Genomic DNA, 24,215 nt, shown 5'->3' on the forward strand with positions numbered 1-24,215 from the left:
GACGTGCAAAACACACAGCTGATGAGCAGTTTAGAGGGAGGGAGTACGTACGTACTAATGCCCGTTGCTCATAGCTAAGCTAGCATAGCATGCAAAGCAGGCGAGACCTAGGCGGAAGCATGACCGTTGGGTGGCGTCCGACCAAAACACAACTTCCAAAACAGGCCGCTCCATGGAAGCTATAGCATTTGGACTTTGGTGCACTCCGGACTCCAGACTCTCTCCTCCATTATTCGCTCCTCGCATCGTGCCCAGCTCCCTCTCACCTCTATATATTTCAAGCCTCTCTGCCGTGGGAAAGAGCCTACCTAGCTAGCGTTGCTCTCACGGTCTCACCACACATTCCGCGTATATGCATGTGAAGAAGGTGAGAGACAGAGAGCACCGCGAGTGAAAGCTAGAGTAACAAGCTAGCTAGCTAGGCACACAGATAGATTGCTCAAGAGCACACCGAGTCCTCGCTTCAGATGGCTCGCCCGCTCCTGCAAGTGCTGGTGCTGGCGGCGACGCTGGCGAGCCTCGTGCCGCCGCTGGCCAGCCAGGCGACGACGTGCGAGAGCGCGAGGCGCGGGCACCACCAGTACAGGCAGCCGGTGGGCGTGCGGAGGATGGTGGTGGACGCGACGGGCGCCGGCGACTTCCTGTCCATCCAGCAGGCCGTGGACTCGGTGCCGGTGAACAACAGCGTGCGGGTCATCATGCAGATCAACGCCGGCACCTACATGTAAGCTCTAGCTTTCGAGTAGCCGCCTAGCTTGTCATCATTCTTCGTGTGTGCAGTGCCGAGCTTTCTTTCCTGACTAGCTAGACTGGTTTATGCATGCATGCGCAGAGAGAAGGTGGTGGTGCCGGCGTCGAAGCCGTACATCACGCTGGAGGGCGCCGGGCGCGACGTGACGGTGGTGGAGTGGCACGACAAGGCGAGCGACCGCGGCCCCGACGGGCAGCAGCTCCGCACCTACAACACCGCCTCCGTAACCGTTCTCTCTAACTATTTCACCGCCAAAAACATCAGCTTCAAGGTGAGTCGCCGACGGTGGTCCATGAACGTACGAAACGTGACACGGGTCACAAGGCACAAGCAGATGCGGTTACGCGCCCCCTGTCCCTGTGCTGCATGCATGCATCAATGCGTACCGTCTCGGCAGGCGGCAGCGCACTGTGCCGTGCAGGGGCGCAGACAAAGTGACAAAAGCTTCAGGGTCACAAGCCGCACATCTCGCAAACGCGCGCTGCTGTCTGTCTCTGTGCATCCCTGTTCGTTTGAGATTTTGAATTCGTACTATATGCATGATAGATGTGTTTTGAGTTTTGCTTGGAGCAGGCAAATCACCCGGGTTCGTCTGGCTACGGCCGGCGAGATGGACGATGGCTGGCTGGAGCCTGGGCCGAGCAAATACGAGGCCACTCTGCTCGTGACTCGTGAGGTTGGCATGATGTGCGACCTGACTGACGTTGTGTTTCTATCTATCTAATGGCTTGACAGAACACGGCTCCAGCACCGATGCCCGGCATGCAAGGGGGCCAGGCGGTGGCGTTCCGCATCTCCGGCGACAAGGCCTTCTTCTTCGGGTGCGGGTTCTACGGCGCGCAGGACACGCTGTGCGACGACGCCGGCCGGCACTACTTCCGCGACTGCTACATCGAGGGCTCCATCGACTTCATCTTCGGCAACGGCCGCTCCCTCTACAAGGTGCGTACTGCTGCGTTCACCATTACATATGTGTGTTGCGTTGAGTACGTACGTGGTAGCTCATGCTGAGAAAACACGTACGAGCAGGACTGCGAGCTGCACTCGACGGCGCGGCGGTTCGGGTCGGTGGCGGCGCACGGGCGGCAGGGGCCCTGCGAGCGCACCGGCTTCGCGTTCGTCAACTGCCGGGTGACCGGCACGGGGATGCTCTACGCGGGGCGAGCCATGGGGCAGTACTCGCGCATCGTCTACGCCTACACCTACTTCGACAACGTCATCGCGCCCGGCGGATGGGACGACTGGGACCACAACAGCAACAAGAGCATGTAACTACTACACCACTACTCTGCTGCATACATATTCAGACACACACAGCATGAATAAAATAAATTGAGCACTTGTTACCATAATACAGGACGGCGTTCTTCGGGATGTATAAGAACTGGGGGCCCGGCGCCGACGCCGTGCACGGCGTGCCGTGGGCGCGGGAGCTCGACTACTTCACCGCCCGCCCGTTCCTTGGCAAGAGCTTCGTCAACGGATTCCACTGGCTCACACCAGATGTCTGAACTACCAGACTGTTTCCAGCACCACAGATTCAGCTGACAAGATAGTACATTCATACTATACATCACAAGCATACAAGAGTAGCACAGATATAAAGGAACTACTAGTACAGTATAGTTACTCGTTTTTCATCGATTTAAACTTCCCAGTGTAGTTACTACGTAGTCATTCGAAAGCACAGGCACAGCTGGCCTTGTACCAGACCAAATTGTTCATGTAGTAATCTTCAAAACTAAACAGCAAGGATGAATTTGTTATACGCCTGCCTACATATGATGCTTTGCAGAGGACAGCAACTCTTTCGAGGGTGCGTGTATATAGCTCAACGCTGCTTCATGTGGTAGAAGGACTGGTATCAACAGAGAACAATTTGTCATATTTCTGCAGCAGCTCGACCATCCCAGTAGACCTGCAAAGGTAGAGGAGATCCTATGAAGTCAAATCTACTGCAAAAGGTGCACTCAACTTGCAAAGCGCATACACCTATTATACAGAGTAGTTTGTAAAAAAATACGTATGTGGTTAATAAGGTACCAAGATGTAAAACACTACATCTCAACCGAGCAAATAGAGCATTGATGCTTCATCCAGTTACATAACACTTAACCTTGGAATTAAAATCTTATACCTGTTCTTGGTAAGCATGCATGTCGGTGTATTTCAGTATGTCAAGTTATATAGCAGGCACCGTCCGTTGACTTACTAACGACAGCCAATGAATTTTCTCTTTTGTTAACTCAGTTGCCTGATTCCCACTGTACATATCTTGAAGACTTCGATTGAAGGCTATATGTCCATTTTTCTAATTCTAACCATTTAAACAAGGCAATGATTTAACTACAAGACAGCCTTCAACACCATGCATGGCATGAACCATCACTATTAAGATCTATCGCTTGCATTACAGATTTGTTCCAGTGGATTCTGATGGACCTATGAGCTGTGTTAGGCTCCCCCCACCAAAGTCCCAGCAAGACAGCAGAAGCATTATGATAGGTATTCTACAGATGTTAATGTTAGTTTGAGGTTGTTGTGCTGTGGAATCTAGTTAGTTAGGGACTTGTTTACTAATTCCACTCGGGTGGGTACACAGGATTGCTCCACTCGGGTGTGTAGTCTGTCATTCCTCTTCTTTTCCAAATCACATCCTAAAGATGCTCGCAAGTTATTAATACATCCTGAATTAGAAATAAATATGTGGTTTCCAAAAGTTGTAATACCAAACGGGATGTCAGAAGAGAAATATGATAGAAATTCTTATAAAATACATATACACTCAAATCAGTGGGCCCTAATATCTCAAATTTGATACAAGTGCATTACACCCTAAATATGATGGACACTAATCATAAATTTACAATAACAAGTGGGCAATCGATGTCAAGTACGGAGTATCTCTATAACACGATAAAAATGGATGGTGTGCGGTTTTTAGGTCGCAGAAGAAAGCTGGTACAGCCAAATATTTCCAGAAAAAAAAATCCAGCCTCAGTTTGGTAGAGCCTGACTATAACCAAGCCACATCAGTTAAATGCAGTATTGCAAGTAAGATTGTTTGTAGTTGGGCTTTTTATCTACATACAAGGGCTTTATTTATAGATCCAGGTAAAAAGCCTGCATTCCAAAAAGTAAGATTGGAGGCTGCTGACCAAAATTATATAGTTATTACTATCAAGAGGCTAAATTTGGTGTGGATCATACAAGTTCCAGAAAAATATCATTTCCAATACTAGCCTGGAAGACATTGATAGTCGATGGGAACATCTTTTTTTTCCGTACAGAAACACAATTGCTCAACTAAATTCAAGTTAACAATTACAAAAATAAAACCTAAATTAAATACATAGGATATCCCTCCTCGCATTAAGCCATAGTTAGAAACTTAGAATCAATCGACAGAGTCACATATAATGACAATGAGAGTAAATAGCTAAGGACTTACACTTTCTGCATGGTACTCTCATAAACACGAGGAGATGCGGCATGAATGACACCACTGGGAGGTGGAGCATATTTTCCGATCTTGTACATGAGTTTCATTATCATGGAGAAATTCCCAGGCTCGTCATCATAAACAGTAGTAAGGTTCACCATGGACTCAAACTGCTTCACATACTGGTCATAGTTTTCCTTATCTAACTTGTCCTTGTTATCTTCCAGCCACTTTGGGTATTGTCCAACGTACTCCTTAAAGAGCTCATAAAGAATCTCCTTGGAATAAACTTTTGGTATCGATGTCTTGACAATGTCCTAAAAATTTTGTAGGATATGTCATTGCCATATCTGGGGTGTTTATTTACTCAGAGGCTAGTTCCGAAAAAAAATAGGACTTGATACAGAAGAAAAATTAAATGATGATAGAAATCCAAAACATGAGGCAGAGTAAGAACTAAACACAGAAATATTACTTACATGAGGAGTGGGGTAAATATAGTTTTTCCTGTGCTCATAAGTGTGTTTTGATCCACAGTTATTGCATAAAGGAAACATACCAATGGATAGATAGGAAAAAGTTATTATTGAGGGAGGGGGTGCATTATCTTGCAAAAGTGGGTTTACGTTTCAGTTTGGTAAAAAAAAAACTCTATTGTTTTAGCATATGAACTGCCAAAAGAAGGGACCTATCTAGCTGAGATGCCAAGTCAATTATGCTGCTCCCAGATAAGTAGCAGTCCCACTGTACAGAATCACAAGACATCTTTTACATCCTACGAATGTAAATTTAGAGAAATATTCGTTCTTAAAATAGTGGAGAACTATTCTTTTCCTTAAAACAGTGGAGAATTATTCATGTAGCGGACAGTTAACAAACTGTTCTAGAATCTAACAAGGACATCATGAATTCGTCATATGAAAGAACATGGCAAGGAAGTGCTTCTCAATATATCGCAAAGACATTTCCCTGAAGAAGATCGAGTCGACTTCAGAAGTTGGATTTCACCACAGTGACTTATATACAATATAAACTCCGAAGAAAGAGGTGATCGGCGAGACAAAGCTGTACATAATCAAAACTCTCTCCCGGTGTACTTCATATCGCCATGAAAAATGCAGAAGAAAACAACATACCTGCATGCCCTCCATGTTCAGCAAATTGTCTATCGCGTCCTCATCCAGCCTCCTGTCCAGATCGCGTCCAGCTGCGGCACCAGAACCCACCTCTGGGTCCAGCAGCCGCATGAACTTCGTTGAGACCTGTCCGGCCCACCTCTGGGCAGAGCAGCCCTCATGGAGTCCCTCTGTCTGTGCTTTGATGACTTGCGGCACCTTATTGTGCAAAACGTCTACTGCTCCAGCAGCGGCGCTGACCAGAATTATACACCAATAAATTCAAAAGAACAGAAAAATGCTAACGACAGATCAACGCTTAGTAAAATCAAATTTTGAGTTTTGGAATTCCACATAAATGCACATGCAATAAATACAGTTGAAAACTTAAACCAGCAAGCATCCTAGTTGTGTAGAAAAAGATAAAAGAATGCTTGCAAGACTGTACTTGGGCTTTTTATCTACAAGGCCTTATTTATAGATCCAGTACTACCGAAGAAAGGCATTCCTATTTGATGGGCACATCCTTTTTTCCCACAGAACATAATTATTCAACTAAATTCAAGTTAAGAATTACAAAAAAAACTAAATTAAACAGAGGATATCATTCCTAGCATTAAGCCATAGTTTAAGGACTTACAGTTGCTCCATGGTACTCTGATAAAGACGAGGAGATATAGCATGAATGACACCACTGGGAGGTGGACCATATTCTCCGACCTTGTACATGAGTTTCATTATCTTGGACAAATTCTCAGGCTCCTTATCATAAACCAAAGTAAGTTTCACCATGGGTACAAGCTGCTTCAGGCACTTCTTGTATTTTTCCTTCTCTAACTTGTCTCTGTTATCTAACAGACACTTTCGGTATTGTGTAACACACTCCATTATTAAGTCATAAAGAATCTCCCTGGAATAAGCTTTTGGTATCGATGTTTTGACAATGTCCTGCAAAGTTTGCAGGATATGTCATTGCCCCATCTGGAGTGTTTATTTACTCAGATAGTTCAGAAAAAATAGGATTTCATAAAGAAAGTAAATAAAATGACGACAGAAATCCACAACATGAGGCAAAGAAAAAACTAAGCACAGAAATACTACTTACATGGGGGTTGGGGTAAAGAAAATTTTTCTTTACTCACAAGTGTGTTTTGATCCACAGTTACTGTAGAAAAAGAAACATACCAATGGATAGATAAGCAAAAGTGATTATTGAGGGAGGGGGAGCATTAAGCATGTATTACATGGATCTCAGTTCGGCAAAACTTTGTTCATTCTAGAAACAAAGGCCATGTTATCCACTATGTTGCAAAAGTGGGTTCACATTTCATCAGTTTAGAAATAGAAAAACTCGTTTCGGCAAATGAAATGCCAAGAATGGAACTATCTGGTTGAGATGCCAAGTAAACTATGCTGCTGCCAGATAAGTAGCAGTCCCTCTATACAGAATCACAAGATATCTTTTACATCCTGCCAATGTAAATTCAGAGAAATATTCCTTCTTAAAACAGTAGAGAGTTTCCCCTAAAATACAGTACGGAGAACTATTCTTATGGCCGTCGTTAGCAAAGTGATCTAGAATCTAACAAGGACATCATGAATTCGTCATATGCAAGAACATGGCAAGGAAGTGCTTCTTGATATATCACAAAGACATTTCGCTGAAAAAGATTGAGTCGAGTTCAGAAGTTGAATTTCATCACAGTGCATTATATACAATATAATCTGACTGCCAAGAAAGACCTGATCGGTGGGACAAAGCTGCATATCATCAAAACTCTTTCCCAGCATATTTCATATCGCCATGAAATACATGCCAGAAAACAACATACCTCCATGCCCTCCCCATTCAGCAAAGTGTCTATCGCCTCCTCATCCAGCCTCCCGTCCAGATCGCCTCCAGCTGCGGCACTAGAACTCACCTGTGGGTCCAGCAGCCGCATGAACTCCGTTGAGACGTGTAGGGCAAACCACTGGGCGGGGCTGACCCCATGGAGCCCCTCTGGCTGTCCTTCGATGGTTTGAAGCGCCTCGTCGTGCAAAACGTCTTCGCCAGCCGCGGCGCTGGAGCTGGGCTCCCGCGACCCCACGAGCGGCGTCAGCTTCGAGTAGTCCACGCGGCGCGCGCCCCTCCGCTTATCAGGCTCAGGCATCATCTTCGTGAGCGCATCGCGTACCCTAGCCGCGGCGCCAATGCCGGCCGTGTCCCGGGGCGGCCCGTCCTGCTTATGGCGCATCACCCTCTTGCCCACGTCGCATTCGCGATACCCCCTCTCCTCCGCCACCGAGAGAGGCCGCTTCTTCCCGCGCCGCGCCTGCTCCTGCAGCCTCCGCCCCAGCTTCAGTATCGACTTAGTGCTACCAAGATATGGTATCCCAAAGTAGAACGGCATCCCCGATGGCGGGGGCGGCGGCGGCGGGGGCGACGGGGGGAGCTTGCCCTCCCTGCAGAGAGAGCTAGCGTGAGGCCTACGGGAATTCGCGGCGGAATCGAGGGATCTGGACGTGGATAGATAGATTCTGACCTTCGGAGACGCCAGTCGCGCAACGACTTCTTGTGCTGCTCGCACGGGTCGCACCACCATGTTGTCGACGACGATGGTACCCCGTCGTCACTGCAGAGGGAGCTAGCTACAGTCAGGATCGCGCCGAATTCGCCGCGGAACTCGAGGGTTCAGAGGTGGATAGGCTAGACAGATTCTGACCTTCGGGGACATGCCGGGGGATCGAGGCCGCGCGCCGCCTCCCACTTCTCGCGGAGCATCTTCTTGCGCGCGCACGAGTTGCACGTCCGCTCCTCCAAGGCCCACAGCGGCAGCGGGTAGAAATCCTCCGTCGTCCCCGCCAACGACGCACCACCATCGCCCGACGACGTCACCGGCGCAGAGGGCCCGATATTCCTGCGGAGGAACCCGGCGTTAGGGCTACGCAGATTCGTACCGGAACCCGAGATGTTCGGGGGGAATGCGGGTGGGTAGGGCCCGACCTGTGGGGATCGGGGCTGCCCGGGGCGATCTCCGGGGGCTTGTCGTCGCCGGCGGGGGCGGAGGGGGCGGTCGAGGCCATGGGGGCGGCGATGGGTCGAGGGGGGCGGGCGGTTGGGGGGTTTGGGGATTTGGAATGGCGCGTTCGGTTTTCGCGGCGGGGACGAGACCGAGGGAGGGGTGGAATTGACGGCTGGCGGAATTAATACGGGTCGGGCGGCCAGGCCAGGCCAAGTACCCGTCCCCATCCGCGCCGCACCTGCCCACTCGCCAGACGGACTCCGCCACGATGTACGGCCAGATTTGGCGCCTCGTCCCCTACGCCTGCTCGCCGCTCCCGCCGATCCGCGCCGGGGCGGGAAGGGGCGGCTGGCCGGCCGGTCGCCCCGCGCCGCTCCGCAGGCCGGCGCTCGCCTCCGCCTCCACCTCCACCCGAGGCCTATGCCGCCCCCTCGCCGTCTCCGCCCAGTCGGCCAGCCTCGACGCCTGTTTGAGGTTCGTTCTTTGCTGAATTTCGTGTAGGAGAGCATCGAAGTTATCGCCCGTGCTCCGTGGCGAGTCGGATGCAAACTGGAATGGGGATTTAACCAATTTCTGCTGAGCATGTGGTACATGTTTACGGTGCTTCCATCTTTGCCATCTTTAGCTACAAACTATGCCTGTCAAGTAGCTTCAGACATCAGTGGTTTGTTGAAAGCAGGAAAGAGGTGTCAGTGGTTTTACTAATGAACCACACAGTTTGGTAGTATCTTTGGATTATATACTGAAAAGTGAAAACTATGCTCCGTTCATTCAGTTAAGTTTGGAATGCACATGGATTTGAGTGTGTCACATTGTCACTGGTCATTCTGATTTTTCAGAGTGGATAAGTTTTTCGAAGTTGAGATGAAGGTGCGCGACTATGAACTCGACCAGTACGGAGTTGTCAATAATGCTATCTATGCTAGCTACTGCCAACATGGTGAGTTCACACCAAATCCCAGTTGAATCTCTCATTGTTGCACACTTGGTCAGTGAACATGATTCAGATGCCATCTTAAGAACTCGTACTTCATCCAAAAATGAAATTTATATAAATTCATATCTCATTCAATAACATTCTACTTATATCGTAAGCATGATTGTAGTTTATATTGATATCTCATTGGGTTCTATGCCTTCAATTTGAGTAGGCCGTCATGAGCTACTTGAGAGCGTAGGAATAAGTGCAGATGCAGTAGCTCACAGCGGTGAGTCACTGGCCCTCTCTGAGATGCACCTCAAGTACTTCGCGCCTTTGAGAGTAATGCCCTCCTTTCCTATGCTGAGCGAAAAATAGAAGTTAAGATACTTGTTGCAGTACTGAAACAAGTAACATTACAAGTTCAGACTTCAACATATACTGTCATGGGTTATCTTCAGATCTGAATTCCATTTTGTATTTTCTTGCGCTGTCAGAGTGGTGATAAATTTGTCGTCAAGGTGAGGCTTGCAAGCATCAAAGGTATAAGGATGATATTCGAGCACTGCATTGAGAAGCTGCCCAACCACGAGGTACGCATACCAAAGAGTTATTATAAATTCAGAACAGAACAAGAAGATACAATGTATGTTTAAAGCATGTTTACAGTTGAAATAGGGCAGCAACGACATTCAGTAGCATTCTGGAAGGCATTGTGTCAAATATGTACAACTTGTGCAATTTGTATTCTGTTTCATGCATAAATTATTCCTACGCATTTCTGTGCCACCATTCTAAACAGCAAAATCTTCATACATCATGATGAAAGATTTTCGAGATTGATATATCCGGACTTTGCATATCTTATTTCTCCTGTCAGTTGATTGTGGAAGCAAAGGCGACAGCTGTTTGTCTTAACAAGGACTACCGCCCTACCCGTGTGTCTCCAGAGTTTCTGTCCAGGCTACAGCTGTTTTCATCCATGGACAATAGTGGTTAAGTGACTACGCTGATCGCAACAACAATCTTCTGGGACGATTCTGATAGTGGCCATGCGATGAAGAGCTACGTTCAGTTTCTGTGTTGCATCCATGTAACTGCTATTATGAATTACTCCCTCCGTCCCAAAATGTAGTGTCAAAAATTGTTGAGTGCTACTTGGAGTAAATGTATACAACCTCTGTTTTTTTAATCTTCAAAACGCCGGAATTCTTTTTTTTTTTTGAAACAAGAACGCCTGAAATCTATTCAATTGCCTACTAGGCTTTGCAGCCTATTGCAAGATAGGTTCTCCCCCATATAGGCGTACTCATCAGCGGCACCTTACGATATGCAAGCATTCTCAAAACACCTGTGCATTTCTGCAAATGAGAGAGTAATAGTTGTCCCCAACAATCCTTCCTCGGCGTGAAGTAGGGATCATATTTCTTCACAACATCCACTATGCACAAGACAATCCAGAAGCGGCGCCCAAAAAACCTCATGGAATACTTGGTCGGGTTTGAAGTACTCGATGTAGGTACTCTTTGTGCCACTTATCCTATCTCGGGCAACAACTATCATGCCCTTTTATTAAACCCTTGAAATTAAGAACATGCTCCTCGTTTCTTTTACATCTCGTCCCGGCTGCTCATCACCACCATCACCTCAGCAGCTTCGTCTATCCGACAAATCCACCGTTTGTCTACAAATGAGCAAAAGAATCAGTTGTCCAAATGGGTTTTTGAGGACCGTGGTGGCGATGCTTCGGATCGGGGACACCAACGGATCTAGGGCGGGGATGGCGAGAGATGTAGGCAATGGGTGGCATGGACGAGGAAGAGGTTAGATCGGGCGAGCATTGGGGACGATTTGAAGGGGATATGGGTGGGTTCGGCCTATGAGGTCAAACATGCTCGGAAATGTCCGAGCATCCCCAAATCCACCCCACATACAAGCCGGACATATAGGCGGCGGGGGGGGGGGGGGGGGGGGGGGGGGGGGGGGGGGGGGGGGGGGTAGGCTCCCCTAATTTTGCCCCAAATTTCGGGAGAAATCGTAGGATGGGTTGACAAATGGACAGAATTTGGACAACTGGGAGATGCCCTTGTATTGGGTTTTTTTTTTGTCCAAGTATGCATGCAGAAACAAGGGGATGCCCTCTTGGGAAGGCCTTCCTTGGTTGCGATCCATAGTATGCATGACATGTCCAAACAGGATTGAAGCCCTCAGAAGTTATTCGTTCCAGCCAGTGTCATACAGGCACTGTTCTACAGCCTAATATACATGCACGAACACGCATCCCCATGGTAACGGTGCTTCAGAACAAAGCGCATCTGGACTTGACAACCAAAACGGCATCAATTAGGGGCTGTTCGGCAATCCTCCCACTCCGTGAAATCTCAGGATCTGTGGAGCACCTCCTTCCCCCACTCAGCGATTTTGAACTGCTGCTCCACCAGCTCCGGGAGCGGAGTTGTGGATGATAGGATTTGCATCAGGAACTGGCAGGAAACAATGTAAGGATACGAGCTTGAAAACACTCTGGCAGTGAAAACCGGTTCCCAGCTGCCCAGGGTTTCTCTGACAGCATTCAACTGCTCCACCACTAAAACATTAGAAGGAAAAATGGTACACTATGCTAATCTTAAGCAGGATACTAAACAAGCACTAGGTTCCTAGCATGACTAACTAACACTCTAACAGAACCGGTAACAATTCGCAAGTCAGCCACCGGAGATCTTGTTGATTCAAGCTCTGGTCCAAAAGAACACCTTCCCACCGGAGCTTGCGCAAGCAAGATGCCCAACTTTATATGGGTGTGCGGAAAACCTGCATGGAATGGCCGTCATGTGTTCACTCTCCAGGCTTGCGCTGTTCGAAGCTGAGAGGCTACTGTCATCACCACCAACTGAGATAATATCTATTGCCCTTCTCATGTTTCCAATAAACAGGTCGGTGTCGTTCCAGCCCCAGATTGCCCTGCAACAATCGAATTAGTTTGTGAAGAGATATTCATGCAAGGTCATGAAGCTAGCCACTAGGTAAAAGGAGATATCATACTTGAATGTAGAAATCCATCTGCCTGTCTGGTTATTATGCTTGATAATGTGTGACCTATCAAAGTCATCCCCACAAAAGACTCGGACAGTGTCATCGAGGCTGGACAGTGGACAGAAAAAGAATTAGGCCTTCTGTAACAACATAATTCTGTATAAACAACACCTCTGTAGCTAAATATAAGAACATGTATTTAGTGAACTGCAAAAACGTCTTATATTTAGTTACAGGGATAGTATTAAATAAGTGCACTGTTTAAAACAGTGTACTGTCGCAGACAGGGGGAGAACAGCAGCTGTTCTAAAGATCCTAATGGGTTAAGGGCGGTATATACTATGGGGGATTATTTAATCTTCAGTAATCGAAGGCAGTTAAGGGTGAAAAGGCAGAGGTAACAACTGTGTGTGATGGTATGAAGATGATGATGTTTAGGAAAGGAAGAAGCTAGCAGGGGCAGAGCCAGGATTTCAGACCACGCAATAGAGAAGTCAAGACTATTAAATCTTAAAAAATATGACACTGATATCAAATTCAGTGACATATATTTTGCAATTCAAAAGATAATGACATTTCTGTAGTAATCTTTGAAGCATAACACAAAACTGAAAAGTAAATAAGTCTTTCTATCATATATTGCCTTATGGCTGTTAACTAATCAATTCTGTTATTAAAACAAGAGGCAAACGAGCCACACCATGTTCTTCCACATAGACTAAAAAATATGATCTGTCAGATTATGTGGTGAGCCCAGATTATAAAGGTCTAGATTTACTCTCTCTGTTCCGATGATTTAGGCATATATTTTTTCTCAGTTTTTCCCGTTACTAAGGCGCAGGGTGGGATTCTCACAGCCCAGTCTTCCCAAACTACCCCTCCTTTCACGCCCCATCTCCTTGATTCTAGCGCAAGAATTAATTACAGATTTCTACAAAGGTCCAAATTATGAAGTCTAAGATGTATTTTTGCCTAATATTTATAATATTTTAAATGACATACCCCCTCCGTTCCAAAATATAAGGTGTATTAGTTTTTTCAAACGTCAATCATGTGCATGTTCGACCAAGTTTTCTAGAAAAATATATTAATATCTACAATACCAAATTTGTATTATTAATTCATCATGAAAAGTATTTTCATTTTTTATCTATTATAAGTATTGCAGATGTTGATATTTTATTCTATAATCTTGGTCAATGTCAATGGGACAATACGTTGACGATAAGACGTGACCTCACCAAGACCCGTGACGCTTCCCGCTCCTACAAGCCGGCTTTTGACCGGGCCAGACCAAAGCAAGTGCTCCTTATGCGGTCCCGGACCATGAAGAAGTCAGATTCTGTCAGCAGACACGTCACGACATCGGGACCAATCAGAAGAGTCGGATTGCATCATACTTCGCATGTTTTGCATCGGCTTTACCAGGAGGCGTCCAAACCAGGTGAAGCATACCTGCTACGTTCGTCCAAAGGCAGACAGCTCTACTACACTCGAGCGAAGGGCGGACTCAGCGTCCCACGCGGCTGGGACTCTGATTTCAATCAGAGCCAGCCAAACACTGAAGTCTAGGACTCAGTTCTGGACCTGAAAGTTAAGGGTATTCCCCCATGGGACACAGGCTGGCCCCAAAGGATCAGATGAGACCATATACTACCTTGATTTCAGTCAGAATTCATGATATGCCCCCTGCCGGGACACTAGCCGCTCTCCTCGACGGAGAACATATCACCAAGATTAACCCGTTATTAGCTCATCCTCCTTGATATTCCTGCCCTTTGGGTGAATAGCACAGGACTCGGGAACTTCATGAGTCCATCAAGGCCTCTCTGCAAGATGATAAGACGGCACGCTCTGTTTGGTTTCTACTCGGAACCTTCTATCCAGAAGGAGGTAAGAGTCAAGATCAGCAGCCAGACCTTGAAAGACTCAAGGGCTATGGACGATGTTATGCCCCCAGGGTATAGCAATGGAAGGAAGAGTCGGCTCAGCCACCATGGGGCAGCCCAAGCCCAAGACTTGGAAGCCTACCGCGTATACCAGGGCACATCAACTACACATGCAAGACAAGTACACCCCGAAGATCTAGCGTAATTCCACGGATTAGGCTGGATCGTAACCGACTCAGATACATGTAAACCCTAGCCTTGTCACTCAATGTAAGGCATGGCAAGGACCCCCCCCCCCCCCCCCCCCCCCCCCCCCCCCCCCCCCCCCCCCCCCCCCCCCCCCCCCCCCCCCCCGGCAAGGCCCCCCCCCCCCCCCACCCACCCACCCGCCGCGCGAGCAGCCTTCTTCCACCTCATAGCCTATACACTTTAGCCATCTGAGGAATCTGGAATGAGTGGCATGGCTGGGTATTTGAAGGTAAGCTCGCACTGGAGCAGCAGGTCGGTAACCAGATCAAGGTGGGTACAAATTCTAGTTCAGCAGGATGAGCTAGGTTCAGTGACCACAGGATTCTTTTATGTTTTTTTTCTGCTCACCGTTCTTATGTTTTTTCAACACTCTAATCGTGTTTGGTTGGTCCTTGTTCTTTTGAACTTTGTATGCCCCCCCCCTCTCTCTCTCTCTCTCTCTTCTAATATATTCACGTGCAGTCGTGCATGTTTAACAAAAACTATGATCGAAGCAAGGCTAAAGAAATAATAGCAATGTAAATTTTTATAAATGAGTAACAAAAGGTAAATGGTACGTATTATGTAGTAGCCTGTGCAAACACACATATTGCATACTAGTAACATAAACTTTTTAAATAAACATCATACATATGCTAAAAGACTTGTTGAGGTCCCAATTAGAATCAGCTATGTATTGGCACAATCGGAGTTCATCACAAGGTGATGGTTGTTAAAGAAACACATTCTAAATCAAACAGGAAATCCTTTCTTTCAAACAACAGAACAGACATTAACCACAGCAAATGTAGGAAAAAAGTTACCTTGTTGTTGCTAGCATGCTGCCACTAGGTGAGAAATAAGCTGACTGAACAGATCTATTATGTTTTAGAACCTTCAAGCTCTCTTCTTTCTTCCTTTTAAGCCTTCTGAGATCCCATATGCGTGCTGTTCGATCTGTTGAACTTGTGGCAAGCATATGTCTTTTCTCTGGATGAAAATCTATTGAGTTAATTGTATTGTCATGTGAATCCCATGTGCTTGATACCTTACCCATCCGCTCATCAAGGAGTTTCAGTTCACCATTTCCGTCACCAAAATATAGGCAGCTAGGACTATCTGGTGCTTGACAAAGCGAATAAACAGGATAGTCGCACAACTGGATCATATTAAAGCTCTCCTTCTCAAGGTCCATAAGACAAATTTCACCCTCATAACTACAGCTGTAAATCTACAAGGCAAATATATGAAAGACAACAAAATTAGAATCGTGATTGAATGCGGAGATGTTCAACAAAACATAAATCACTGTTAGAACATTGTCTTCTCATCCTATCATCAACCTTGTCAGAAGACGCTTATGCAACACTACACGTATCAGAAACGGGAGCATACATCCTAGTCGGTCTACCTTGAAACATGGTTAGCATATGTTGCTATCGGATGTTTCTGGGGAAAAACGTCCTAGAATTAGCTGCTAGAGGATGATTGGCTGCTTAAGATTAATAAGGAAGAACACCAACAAAATCTAAAGCCCCTCTGTCTCCCTTAACAACTACTTGCCCCTGCCTTATTCCATCCTCTTCCATGACCCATTTTGTACGGTCACCACACACCCACCACCCACCGATCAAAATGTTCCCCTATCCTCACATAACGATTAATCCAGAGTATCGACCAGCCAACCCTGCAGTCCCCATAACCTAATATACGTTTCTCAGCTGTTAAGCAGCAGCGATAATTTTCTTCAATCAGTTCATTTCACAGACGTCATCCTAGAAATAATCCAATGACTGGTAACAGTGCTAAATATTATCATCCCTACAAACAATTGCCCATACAATAGAAACTTCTATTGGCTTTACCTACACAGCTTAGAACTCATCAACATAGTGAGCTCGGTTAACATGAGAGTACTGTGAAGTTATTTGTGAAGATTTATGCACAAATTAGCAAAGAGAAGTGCAATTTACTCTTACCAAATCCTGCGTTCATACTATCCAGCCACCAATTGAAGCGAACACCATACAATTGACTTAAATTCAAAATGTTAAATCACTAATCAGAGAACCAGTAAAAGAGCAGAAAGACAGGGAGCCATCACCTTCTGTGGCGCGGCAGGGTGCGCCACGATTGCTGGCACAGGGCCCCTGTGAGGCAAATACTCGAACAGCCCATCTGCACCATCGTCGCCATCCTCATCTTCCACCATGCCGTCCACAACCCAGAACCCAATATTCCCCAACTTGTTCCCCGCCGCGACCACGGTCCGGTCGACCAGCGGCAGGACCCGAACCCCAAGTATCCTGTCGGGCACCACCTTCCTGACGTTCGCAGGCGTCAGCACGAGCTCCTTCCCGGCATCGAAACCGTCCGCCCGAGCCCTGGCAGGCGGCGCGAGCGAGGCGGACTCGATGATGGAGGACGCGAGCGAGGAGGAGAAGCTGGTGCTGCGGGGCACCGGAGGGGGCCCGGGCGTGGGCTCGGCGTCCGGGGAGTGGGAGGGGGGGAGCTGGGAGAGCCGGAGGGAGCGGCGGAGCTCGCCGGGGCTCGTCTTGGCGGCGGGCTTCTTGCGGGGCTGATTGCTGGGGCGCCCTTGTCCTCGTTTGGACGAGGACTTGATGGCCGCCGAGAGCTCGTCGGCCTTGCGGCGGAGGGAGGCGAGGATGGCCTCGTTGCGGCGGATGTTCTCCTCGCGGAGCCGCTCGTAGTCGGTGAGGCCGGCGGCCTGCCGCGACGCCATTATTCACCCCTGGACAGCGGCGGACCCAGGAGTCAAATTTAGCCGGGAGGAACATTTTAGGCCTACAAAAATTTAGGTACCAGCGCCGGAGGTAGTGTCGCTGCCGCCAAAGCTACGACCTTCTCAACGTCGGGCGGTGGCTCAGCAGGCAGCAGCGGCAGGAGCGGCAGGAGGTGGCGCGGCAGGCAGCAGCTGCACGGAGAGGCAGGCGGTGGAGCCGCACGGAGCGGCCGGCGGCGGCGCGACAGTTGCTACTGGCTAGGGCTCGAGTAGGGGTTGGAAATGGGAGGGGATCGATTTGGCGAGATAGAAGCCGATCGATTCGGGAAGTGGATCCTAGAGGGAAAGTCACCTAAGCTACAGTGCAATCTAGTGCAAAATAAAGAAGGAAAGTCAGAGACACGGTGACAAATAATATAATTATCTACTGTAGTAGGTTGTATGTGTGATTACTGTTCATGTAAATAGATTTAAAATTAATTTTATTGCATCATAATTTTGTTTGTATGTATTTTTTAATATGTATACAATAGATTTGTAATTTGCAAATTAATTCAAGTCATTTTAGCCTTAATTATATGGATGTGAAAGAGGAAAGTTAGAGAATTGTAACTTAGGCCCTGTTTGGTTTATAAGTTCTAGGACTTTTTTTAGTCCCAATTTATAAGTCTTAAGTTCCTAAAAAGTCCCTATATGTTTGGTTCTTAGGACTTATAAGTCTTTATAAGACCATATTACAACTATAAGTCCCTATAAGTTCCTTCTTGAGAGTCTTATTTTATAAGTCCCAAATGCCCACTTTAAGTCCCTATAAGTCTCTCCTGTTTGGTTTAGATAGAATTTATAGGGACTTATTTAAATCCCTAGACCAATAAGTCTCTGGAAACAAACACCCTCCTAGATGGATCCACTTCCATTGATTCGATCACTACTTTGTTTTTCCTTTTTTTTAGGGTGGTGGTGGCGGCGTGACTGCGTGTAGACTGTGGTGTGATCTAAGTTGGGCCTTAAGTGCAATCAGCCAGTTGGGCCTTAAGTGCAATCAGCCGAGTGAGAGTACTGCTAGTGTCCACTTCAGCCCAAGCCGCTAGCGAGGCTCTTGCCTTTGCGCAAGATCTTAGTTGGGCTTTGCTACATCTACGTAGGTATTCTACGTAAGGTTACTTAAGAGCTGATTTGGCATGCATTGATTGGAAGAGAAAATTGCACGGGCCCCACCCCCTGAAAATAGGGGGAGAGAATTAAATTGTTAGGAAGATTAAATAACATTACGTAGGTGGCTACGTAGGTGTAGGATTATTGATCTTAGTTTGGTCAAGAGGAAAGTATGCTGTTGGTAATAGCCTGGCAATACGACACTAAGGGCCTGCACTCTGTCAAGAGTGCTTATAAATTGCACGTCCAACTCGAGAAACAAGTGCTAGAGGGCGGCATTGGTAATAGCTCAACAATGGCTGGTAACCTAAACTCTTGCCACGATGATTCTTGGAAACGACAATGTAAATTGCCATGTCCCAGGAACATTCAAATGTTTATATGAAGGATCAAACATGAATCACTTGCCTTGAGAACAAACCTTGTTAGGAGAGGAGTTACAGTCGAGGATGCATCCTGTTTATTTTGTGGCAGGGCAGATGAGGATGGGGCTCATTTATTCATCAAATGCAAGTCTGTGAAGGAAGTATGGAGGGAGTTAGCTCTGGAAAAAGAAAGAATGGAGCTGGAGGAAATAACGTCAGTGCACGCAGTGCTTGATTACCTCTGGGCTCTAGATGAGAAAAACGGCTACTCATCTTGACTTTCTGGTGGTTTTGGTGGTCCAACCGTAACAAGCTTTGGGAAGGGGAGCTCCCGGTTTCTGCATTTGAAACGGCCAGACGTACTTGCTGCTGCGTTTGGAGTATCAGCAGATTTTTAGCCCTCCATCAGCCAAGCTAACCACTGGGCAGTGGCGGCCACCAACTGATGGCATGGTTAAAATCAATGTGGACGGATCATTTGTTCCGGGAGAAACACATGCAAGCTGGGGCGTGGTGGCAAGATCGATGAAAGGAGAAGTTATCTTTGCCCGTGTGGGGAGGCAGGAGAATGTCCATGATGCTTTTGCCGCGGAGGTCTATGCTATGACACATGCGGTCGCTACGGCTGCCGATATGGGTATGATCCGAGTGGCTTTTGAGATAGACTCGCAGCTGCTTACCGATGCCCTGGACCTGCGGAAGGCTGACTCATCCGCGTACTCGGCTGTCATTGAGGACATTAAACTCCAACTTAAGCTCTGGTTTTCGCGTCATGTAATTTTCTTCTGTAGGCGTGAAAACACGGTTGCACATGAACTAGCTAGTATGGGTCGTATGTGTGAACCGAACCAATCTGTAATGTGAGATTCTGATGTATCAGCCAATGTGGCTGCTTGTGCTATGGGCGATTTGCCTAAGTACGGTTAAGTTATAAAGCTATGCTTTTCCCTTTAAAAAAGAGGAAAGTATGCTTTCCCCCTCAAATCCCTTTCAATGGATGAATTCCCCCCTAAACTCTAAAACCGGTTAATTTGCCCCTGAACTCCTCAAAATCGGATCGATCAGCCCCTGAGCGGTATTCAACGACATTTCAGGTGGTTTTGATCTGTTTTTTTTCTCTCTTCTCAGGCGGGCCGGGCCGAACGGGCGGCAAGGTAGCTGGAGCAGCCGCCTCCAGACTCGTGGGCGAGCAGCAGCGCGAGCACATCGAAAGGGAACACCGGGTAAAGGAGCACGTCGTGTCGGGAGCGGCAGCGAAGAAGGTGTCATCTAGTGCCCGCACCCCTCTCAGGTGAACGTCGCCTCCACCCCTGCAGTACATGTGCCCGTCTTCGTCGCCGTCTGGCAATACATGTGCCCATCTCGCTCGCTCCTGCATCTTTGTTCACCCAGAAAAATTGTCACTGCACGTATATTTGATACGATCCTCTTCCCCACGACGGCGTCACAACGATACCAGATTATCCACGTCGTCTAATCCAAGTACTTAGTAGAATTAATCAACGGAGGCACACACGTTAGTGGACTGAAGGGCCAAATCTTATGCGTAGCCTGCCAAAAGAAAGGCTCATTTCGTGAAGCAAATCTGAACAACCGTCAGGAGAAAATAACTCATTCACCTGGAGCGTGGCTGATGTTGCAATGCTGCCCTCCTTGAATCCACTAGTACACTTTGGTCAATGTACAGAACTAAATTATGCTCGTACGACGCAAAAATGTCTCTGTTGTGGTCTAGCCTTAACCAATCGCGAGTACTGCTAGTGTCCACTTCAGCCCACGCTGCTAGGGAGGCTCCTGCCCTTGTGCAAGATCTTTAATCTTCGTAGTTTTTTTTTTGTGTGTGAAATGAACTGCAGGACAAGATTGCAAAGAGCCAGTGATACAACACACCCCAGAATAACAAAAAAATTGCAAACAGGTCCTTGGGGCGGTGAACCCATTGGATAAGCGCATGGACTATTGGCGGACGGGAAGTCTTCATCTTCGGTCAAAGACCAGCACATCGGAAATAGGCAAAGCCGGTGTTGCATCACCACCACTGGAGCCGCCGGCTTGACACGACGCGAGCATGCCGAGACGCAGCCAGGCAAGAGCAATCATACCTAAGATCCACGAATTGACAAGAACTAGGCTAGCGCAACCATCCAAAAAGAGAAGGCACGCTAACCCAACACCTAAACAAATCCATCCAGCCGCGCAACAGCACCGGAGGGAACGCCGCCACACTGGCAACAAAGCCGGAGGATCAAAAATCCCCTGGTAAGAACATTGACGCAACCACACTGTCCTCACCCAGGAAAACAACTCATGCCGTCGCACGCGAGCGACGAGAAGACTATGCACCCCAATCTGATCCGCCGCCCTGAAGGACGCCGTGGTGGAGGAGAAACTGCTGCAATTTATTCCGACATGATGCCGCCACCTCCACCCGAACGACACCACAAGAAAAGCTAACCCTAGCCCTATCTACATGCCGGAATCAGAGAACCGGGTTCCTCCACCCTCCCGCCACCGGAGCAATGGATGGAGGAGGAGGGAACCGGCGACTGATGGATGGGATCTGGTTGCCTCTAGTTTTGTCCCTCTTCAAGGAGAAGGGAAAGCGAAGCCTTAACCTTTAGAGTTTGGTCAATGCTTTGGATTGCTTAGAAGTTATATCAAACATCAAGAATGGAGAAGATCAATTCTAGTAGGAGAAACTCTACTCATGCAGTAGAATTTTGTTTTGAGCATAGGGAGAATAATTTTGAAAGTCACTCGTTAGCAAAAGGAGTCGCGTCTCTTTCAATGGGTGAAAGTGGGTCGCCGTGTATGGCTAGTGGTTTTACCGGATGTTGCTTGTATTCCAGATGTTTTGAATTTTGAATAAAGTCCCTAGTTACCCTAAAAAAGGTTAAGATCAATATTATTATTTTTTGAACCGAGGTTAAGATCAATGTTGACGCAGCTATGTCCAGAAATGATGGCTATGGCGCTGTTGGAGTAGTGTGCCGTGACCACAACAACGTCTAACACCAGGTAAATAACTGATTTCGCGATGGAGTGGATTGGTAGTACTAGCCCTGCACTTTTCAGAATTTTTGTCTAAAAAAACCACCTGCCGAATCGAATTAACAGAAAAGACCACCTTAAAATTCAAATGGCAAAAAAGACTAGCTCACCGTGGCGGCGGGAGCGCCAGCCGACACGTGGCACCTGCCGCCACGGGTGGGCGGCATGTTGAGCAGCACAGCTACAAGCTTTGCCTTGGAACGGAAAACGGAAGACGTGGGGCCTGCCGCCACATGCTGCGGCGGCACCCTTTGCCAGCACCAGGTTTGCTCTATTTTATCAAATGGGTGATGGGACTGCGCATGCATTATCTATGCATGACATGAAAGCATGCGCATGTCTGTGACTGTGTGTGTTCGCTGGCTAGCTATCAGCATTCTTTGCATGCATCGGTATGGAGTCAAGCTATAGCCACGGTAGCACTGCCACCACGCTAGCCAAAACATGAGCAACAGCAACAGAAGCTGCCGCCTCGCATGGTGACGGCAGGTCCCAAAGGAGCTGCTCCGTTCCGTCGCACTGACGAAAATCTGTGGCACGACGGCTGCCGCCTGAGGCAGTGCGGCAGGTGCTGCCGCCTGAGCCGGTGGCGGCAGGTGCCACGTGTCGGCTGGCGCACCTGCCGCCACGGCTTCACTGGTCTGTTTTGCCAATGTGATTCAAATGTGGTCTTTTTTGTCAATTGTGTTCCACAAGTGGTCCTTTGCAATCCTTTGAACAAGCGAAACGATTAATATCATGCAGTGCCGTGGGATCAGGCTAACAGATAGGAGTAGCATCTTACGAAACGAGAATATATTGAAATTTTTAATATTCAGAACTACAGGATCAAGAAGGGACAGTACAAGACCTGTACGACCCCATGCCAGATGAATTTGGCAGCCAGCAAAATGATGATCTGACATGTGTAACCACTCACACGCTCAAAGTTAACATTCAGAAGTTAATCCTCTTTGCAGGCGAACGGACGTCTTCAGCGCACAAGTTCAGAAATTCTAGAAGACTACGCCCCCATCTTCAGGCTTGCTGTACCTTACTGGAACTAAATCAGATCAGATCAGCTGTGTGTAACTGAATCACACCCAGCAGTTCAAAACACCCAATTATGTAGAGGTGTACTCTCAGAGTACCAGACTGAAAGTCTACCGAGAATGTTGGAAATGTAGAGGTGTACTCTCAGAGTACCAGACTGAAAGTCTACCGAGAATGTTGGAAATGTAGAGGTGTACTCTCAGAGTACCAGACTGAAAGTCTACCGAGAATGTTGGAAATGTAGAGGTGTACTCTCAGAGTACCAGACTGAAAGTCTACCGAGAATGTTGGAAATGTAGAGGTGTTACTCTCAGAGTACCAGACTGAAAGTCTACCGAGAATGTTGAAGAATCAGGCGCCTTATAAAATCACAATCCCTATAAGTAGCAGCAGCGCCACCAATAACAAACATCATCGGTATCCACAATGCAGCACATAGGCGCCCTCATTCCTCTTGCCACCCACCAGTTCCCTCAACATCCATGCCGAGTATACACTACAGGTGGAGGAAGATCCAATTACTGCCAACTTGTGATGCCCGTTGGCCAAGCATATCTCCTCCAGCACCAGGTCAAGGCTGCTCCTAGAGCACCCACCCCCCTACAAACTGTGACTACTGTGAACACAAACCAGGATTCCACTATAAGGTTCTCTGAGACCATTCCTCTTCTGTTATTTCATTGTAACCATGATATTCTATTAGTATATCTGCTAATACTTGATATACTAGGAAGGATAAATATTTCGAAGTTGAGATGAAAGTTCATGACACGGAACTCGACAAATATGGTGTTGTCAACAATGCTATCTACAGTAGTTACATTCGAAATGGTTAGCCATGTCGATTTCAAGGAATACTGCGGATCATTCCAAATTCATATGATTTATATATTTATACATGCTATAACAGGTCATGACAAGCTATTGGAAAGCCTTGGAATCAGTGTAGACTCGATGGTATCCAAAGGCAGTGCACTCGCTCTTTCAGAAGTACATCTAAAGTACATTGCACCTTTAAGGGTACGTTTTGCTAAAGCACAGCATACGATAGAAACTCAAATAATGTTCCTTAAGGATTTAATAAATAGAAGGTTTATCAATTCAGATAGACATGCTGATCATGCGATAGAGACACCATAATTATAGTTTAACAACCACATGATTTTCCAAGTAAAATTCATGTACGTCAGCTATACCATATCATACAAGGGAAACTCAATAAGTTTATGTAGCATTGCCAGAGTGGTGATAGGTTTGTCGTCAAGGTGAAGCTCGGGCAAATCAAAGGTGTAAGACTGATCCTTGAGCACACAATTGAGACACTGCCAGATCATAAGGTATGCTCTACTATCAATCTTGTGCACATGCAAAGTGTTCCAACATAAGGTACTCGAATCCATGGTCTGTTATCAACTATTCATATTTCTGAACATTGGCATGTATCTCTCACCTTTTATTCTCCTTTCAGCTCGTATTGGAAGCCAAAG

General features: G+C 47.2%; 4 protein-coding genes across 5 annotated transcripts; 2 read left to right on the plus strand and 2 right to left on the minus strand.

The window, feature by feature from the left end:
- Positions 1-301: 301 nt before the first annotated feature.
- LOC125539414 (probable pectinesterase 68) lies at positions 302-2,517 on the plus strand. Its single transcript, XM_048702857.1, has 5 exons — positions 302-724; positions 833-1,022; positions 1,487-1,693; positions 1,781-2,019; positions 2,109-2,517. Exons 1-5 carry the CDS (start codon positions 468-470, stop codon positions 2,260-2,262), a joined length of 1,047 nt encoding a protein of 348 aa, XP_048558814.1. The 5' UTR covers positions 302-467; the 3' UTR covers positions 2,263-2,517.
- Positions 2,297-8,386, minus strand: LOC125539413. Its single transcript, XM_048702856.1, has 8 exons — positions 8,295-8,386; positions 8,014-8,208; positions 7,834-7,923; positions 7,141-7,753; positions 5,949-6,256; positions 5,330-5,564; positions 4,203-4,510; positions 2,297-2,669 (listed from the first exon to the last, which is right to left on the minus strand). Exons 1-8 carry the CDS (start codon positions 8,372-8,374, stop codon positions 2,594-2,596), a joined length of 1,905 nt encoding a protein of 634 aa, XP_048558813.1. The 5' UTR covers positions 8,375-8,386; the 3' UTR covers positions 2,297-2,593.
- Positions 8,387-8,565: 179 nt separating this feature from the next.
- LOC125539415 (acyl-acyl carrier protein thioesterase TE3, chloroplastic-like) lies at positions 8,566-10,452 on the plus strand. Its single transcript, XM_048702858.1, has 5 exons — positions 8,566-8,787; positions 9,153-9,253; positions 9,465-9,574; positions 9,730-9,825; positions 10,113-10,452. The coding sequence occupies exons 1-5, from the start codon at positions 8,582-8,584 to the stop codon at positions 10,230-10,232; spliced, it is 633 nt and encodes a 210-aa protein (XP_048558815.1). The 5' UTR covers positions 8,566-8,581; the 3' UTR covers positions 10,233-10,452.
- A 1,279-nt stretch (positions 10,453-11,731) lies between these two features.
- On the minus strand, positions 11,732-17,445 carry LOC125539416 (DNA damage-binding protein cmr1-like). Of its 2 annotated transcripts, none has more exons than XM_048702861.1 (5): positions 17,245-17,445; positions 16,487-17,134; positions 15,207-15,613; positions 12,275-12,373; positions 11,732-12,193 (listed from the first exon to the last, which is right to left on the minus strand). In XM_048702861.1, exons 2-5 carry the CDS (start codon positions 17,123-17,125, stop codon positions 11,962-11,964), a joined length of 1,377 nt encoding a protein of 458 aa, XP_048558818.1. In that variant the 5' UTR covers positions 17,126-17,134; positions 17,245-17,445; the 3' UTR covers positions 11,732-11,961. The 2 variants fall into 2 exon arrangements, with proteins under 2 accessions (XP_048558818.1, XP_048558817.1); XM_048702860.1 differs by having other exon boundaries at positions 17,206-17,445.
- Between the last annotated feature and the right edge of the window lie 6,770 nt (positions 17,446-24,215).

Source organism: Triticum urartu, chromosome 2, assembly GCF_003073215.2.
Source record: "Triticum urartu cultivar G1812 chromosome 2, Tu2.1, whole genome shotgun sequence".
Classification (NCBI taxonomy): domain Eukaryota; kingdom Viridiplantae; phylum Streptophyta; class Magnoliopsida; order Poales; family Poaceae; genus Triticum; species Triticum urartu.

Coding starts and splice junctions, on each gene's coding strand:
- LOC125539414 (XM_048702857.1), top strand. CDS start 468: ATGGCTCGCCCGCTCCTGCAAGTGCTGGTGCTGGCGGCGACGCTGGCG. Junction 1,694..1,780: donor ACGGCCGCTCCCTCTACAAG/GTGCGTACTGCT, acceptor ACGTACGAGCAG/GACTGCGAGCTGCACTCGAC. Junction 2,020..2,108: donor CACAACAGCAACAAGAGCAT/GTAACTACTACA, acceptor ACCATAATACAG/GACGGCGTTCTTCGGGATGT.
- LOC125539413 (XM_048702856.1), bottom strand. CDS start 8,374: ATGGCCTCGACCGCCCCCTCCGCCCCCGCCGGCGACGACAAGCCCCCG. Junction 8,209..8,294: donor GGCAGCCCCGATCCCCACAG/GTCGGGCCCTAC, acceptor GTTCCTCCGCAG/GAATATCGGGCCCTCTGCGC. Junction 7,754..7,833: donor CGCGACTGGCGTCTCCGAAG/GTCAGAATCTAT, acceptor CTCTCTCTGCAG/GGAGGGCAAGCTCCCCCCGT.
- LOC125539415 (XM_048702858.1), top strand. CDS start 8,582: ATGTACGGCCAGATTTGGCGCCTCGTCCCCTACGCCTGCTCGCCGCTC. Junction 9,254..9,464: donor TGCTAGCTACTGCCAACATG/GTGAGTTCACAC, acceptor CAATTTGAGTAG/GCCGTCATGAGCTACTTGAG. Junction 9,826..10,112: donor AGAAGCTGCCCAACCACGAG/GTACGCATACCA, acceptor TTCTCCTGTCAG/TTGATTGTGGAAGCAAAGGC.
- LOC125539416 (XM_048702861.1), bottom strand. CDS start 17,125: ATGGCGTCGCGGCAGGCCGCCGGCCTCACCGACTACGAGCGGCTCCGC. Junction 12,374..15,206: donor AGCATGCTAGCAACAACAAG/GTAACTTTTTTC, acceptor TCCACTGTCCAG/CCTCGATGACACTGTCCGAG. Junction 12,194..12,274: donor AGATGGATTTCTACATTCAA/GTATGATATCTC, acceptor CGATTGTTGCAG/GGCAATCTGGGGCTGGAACG.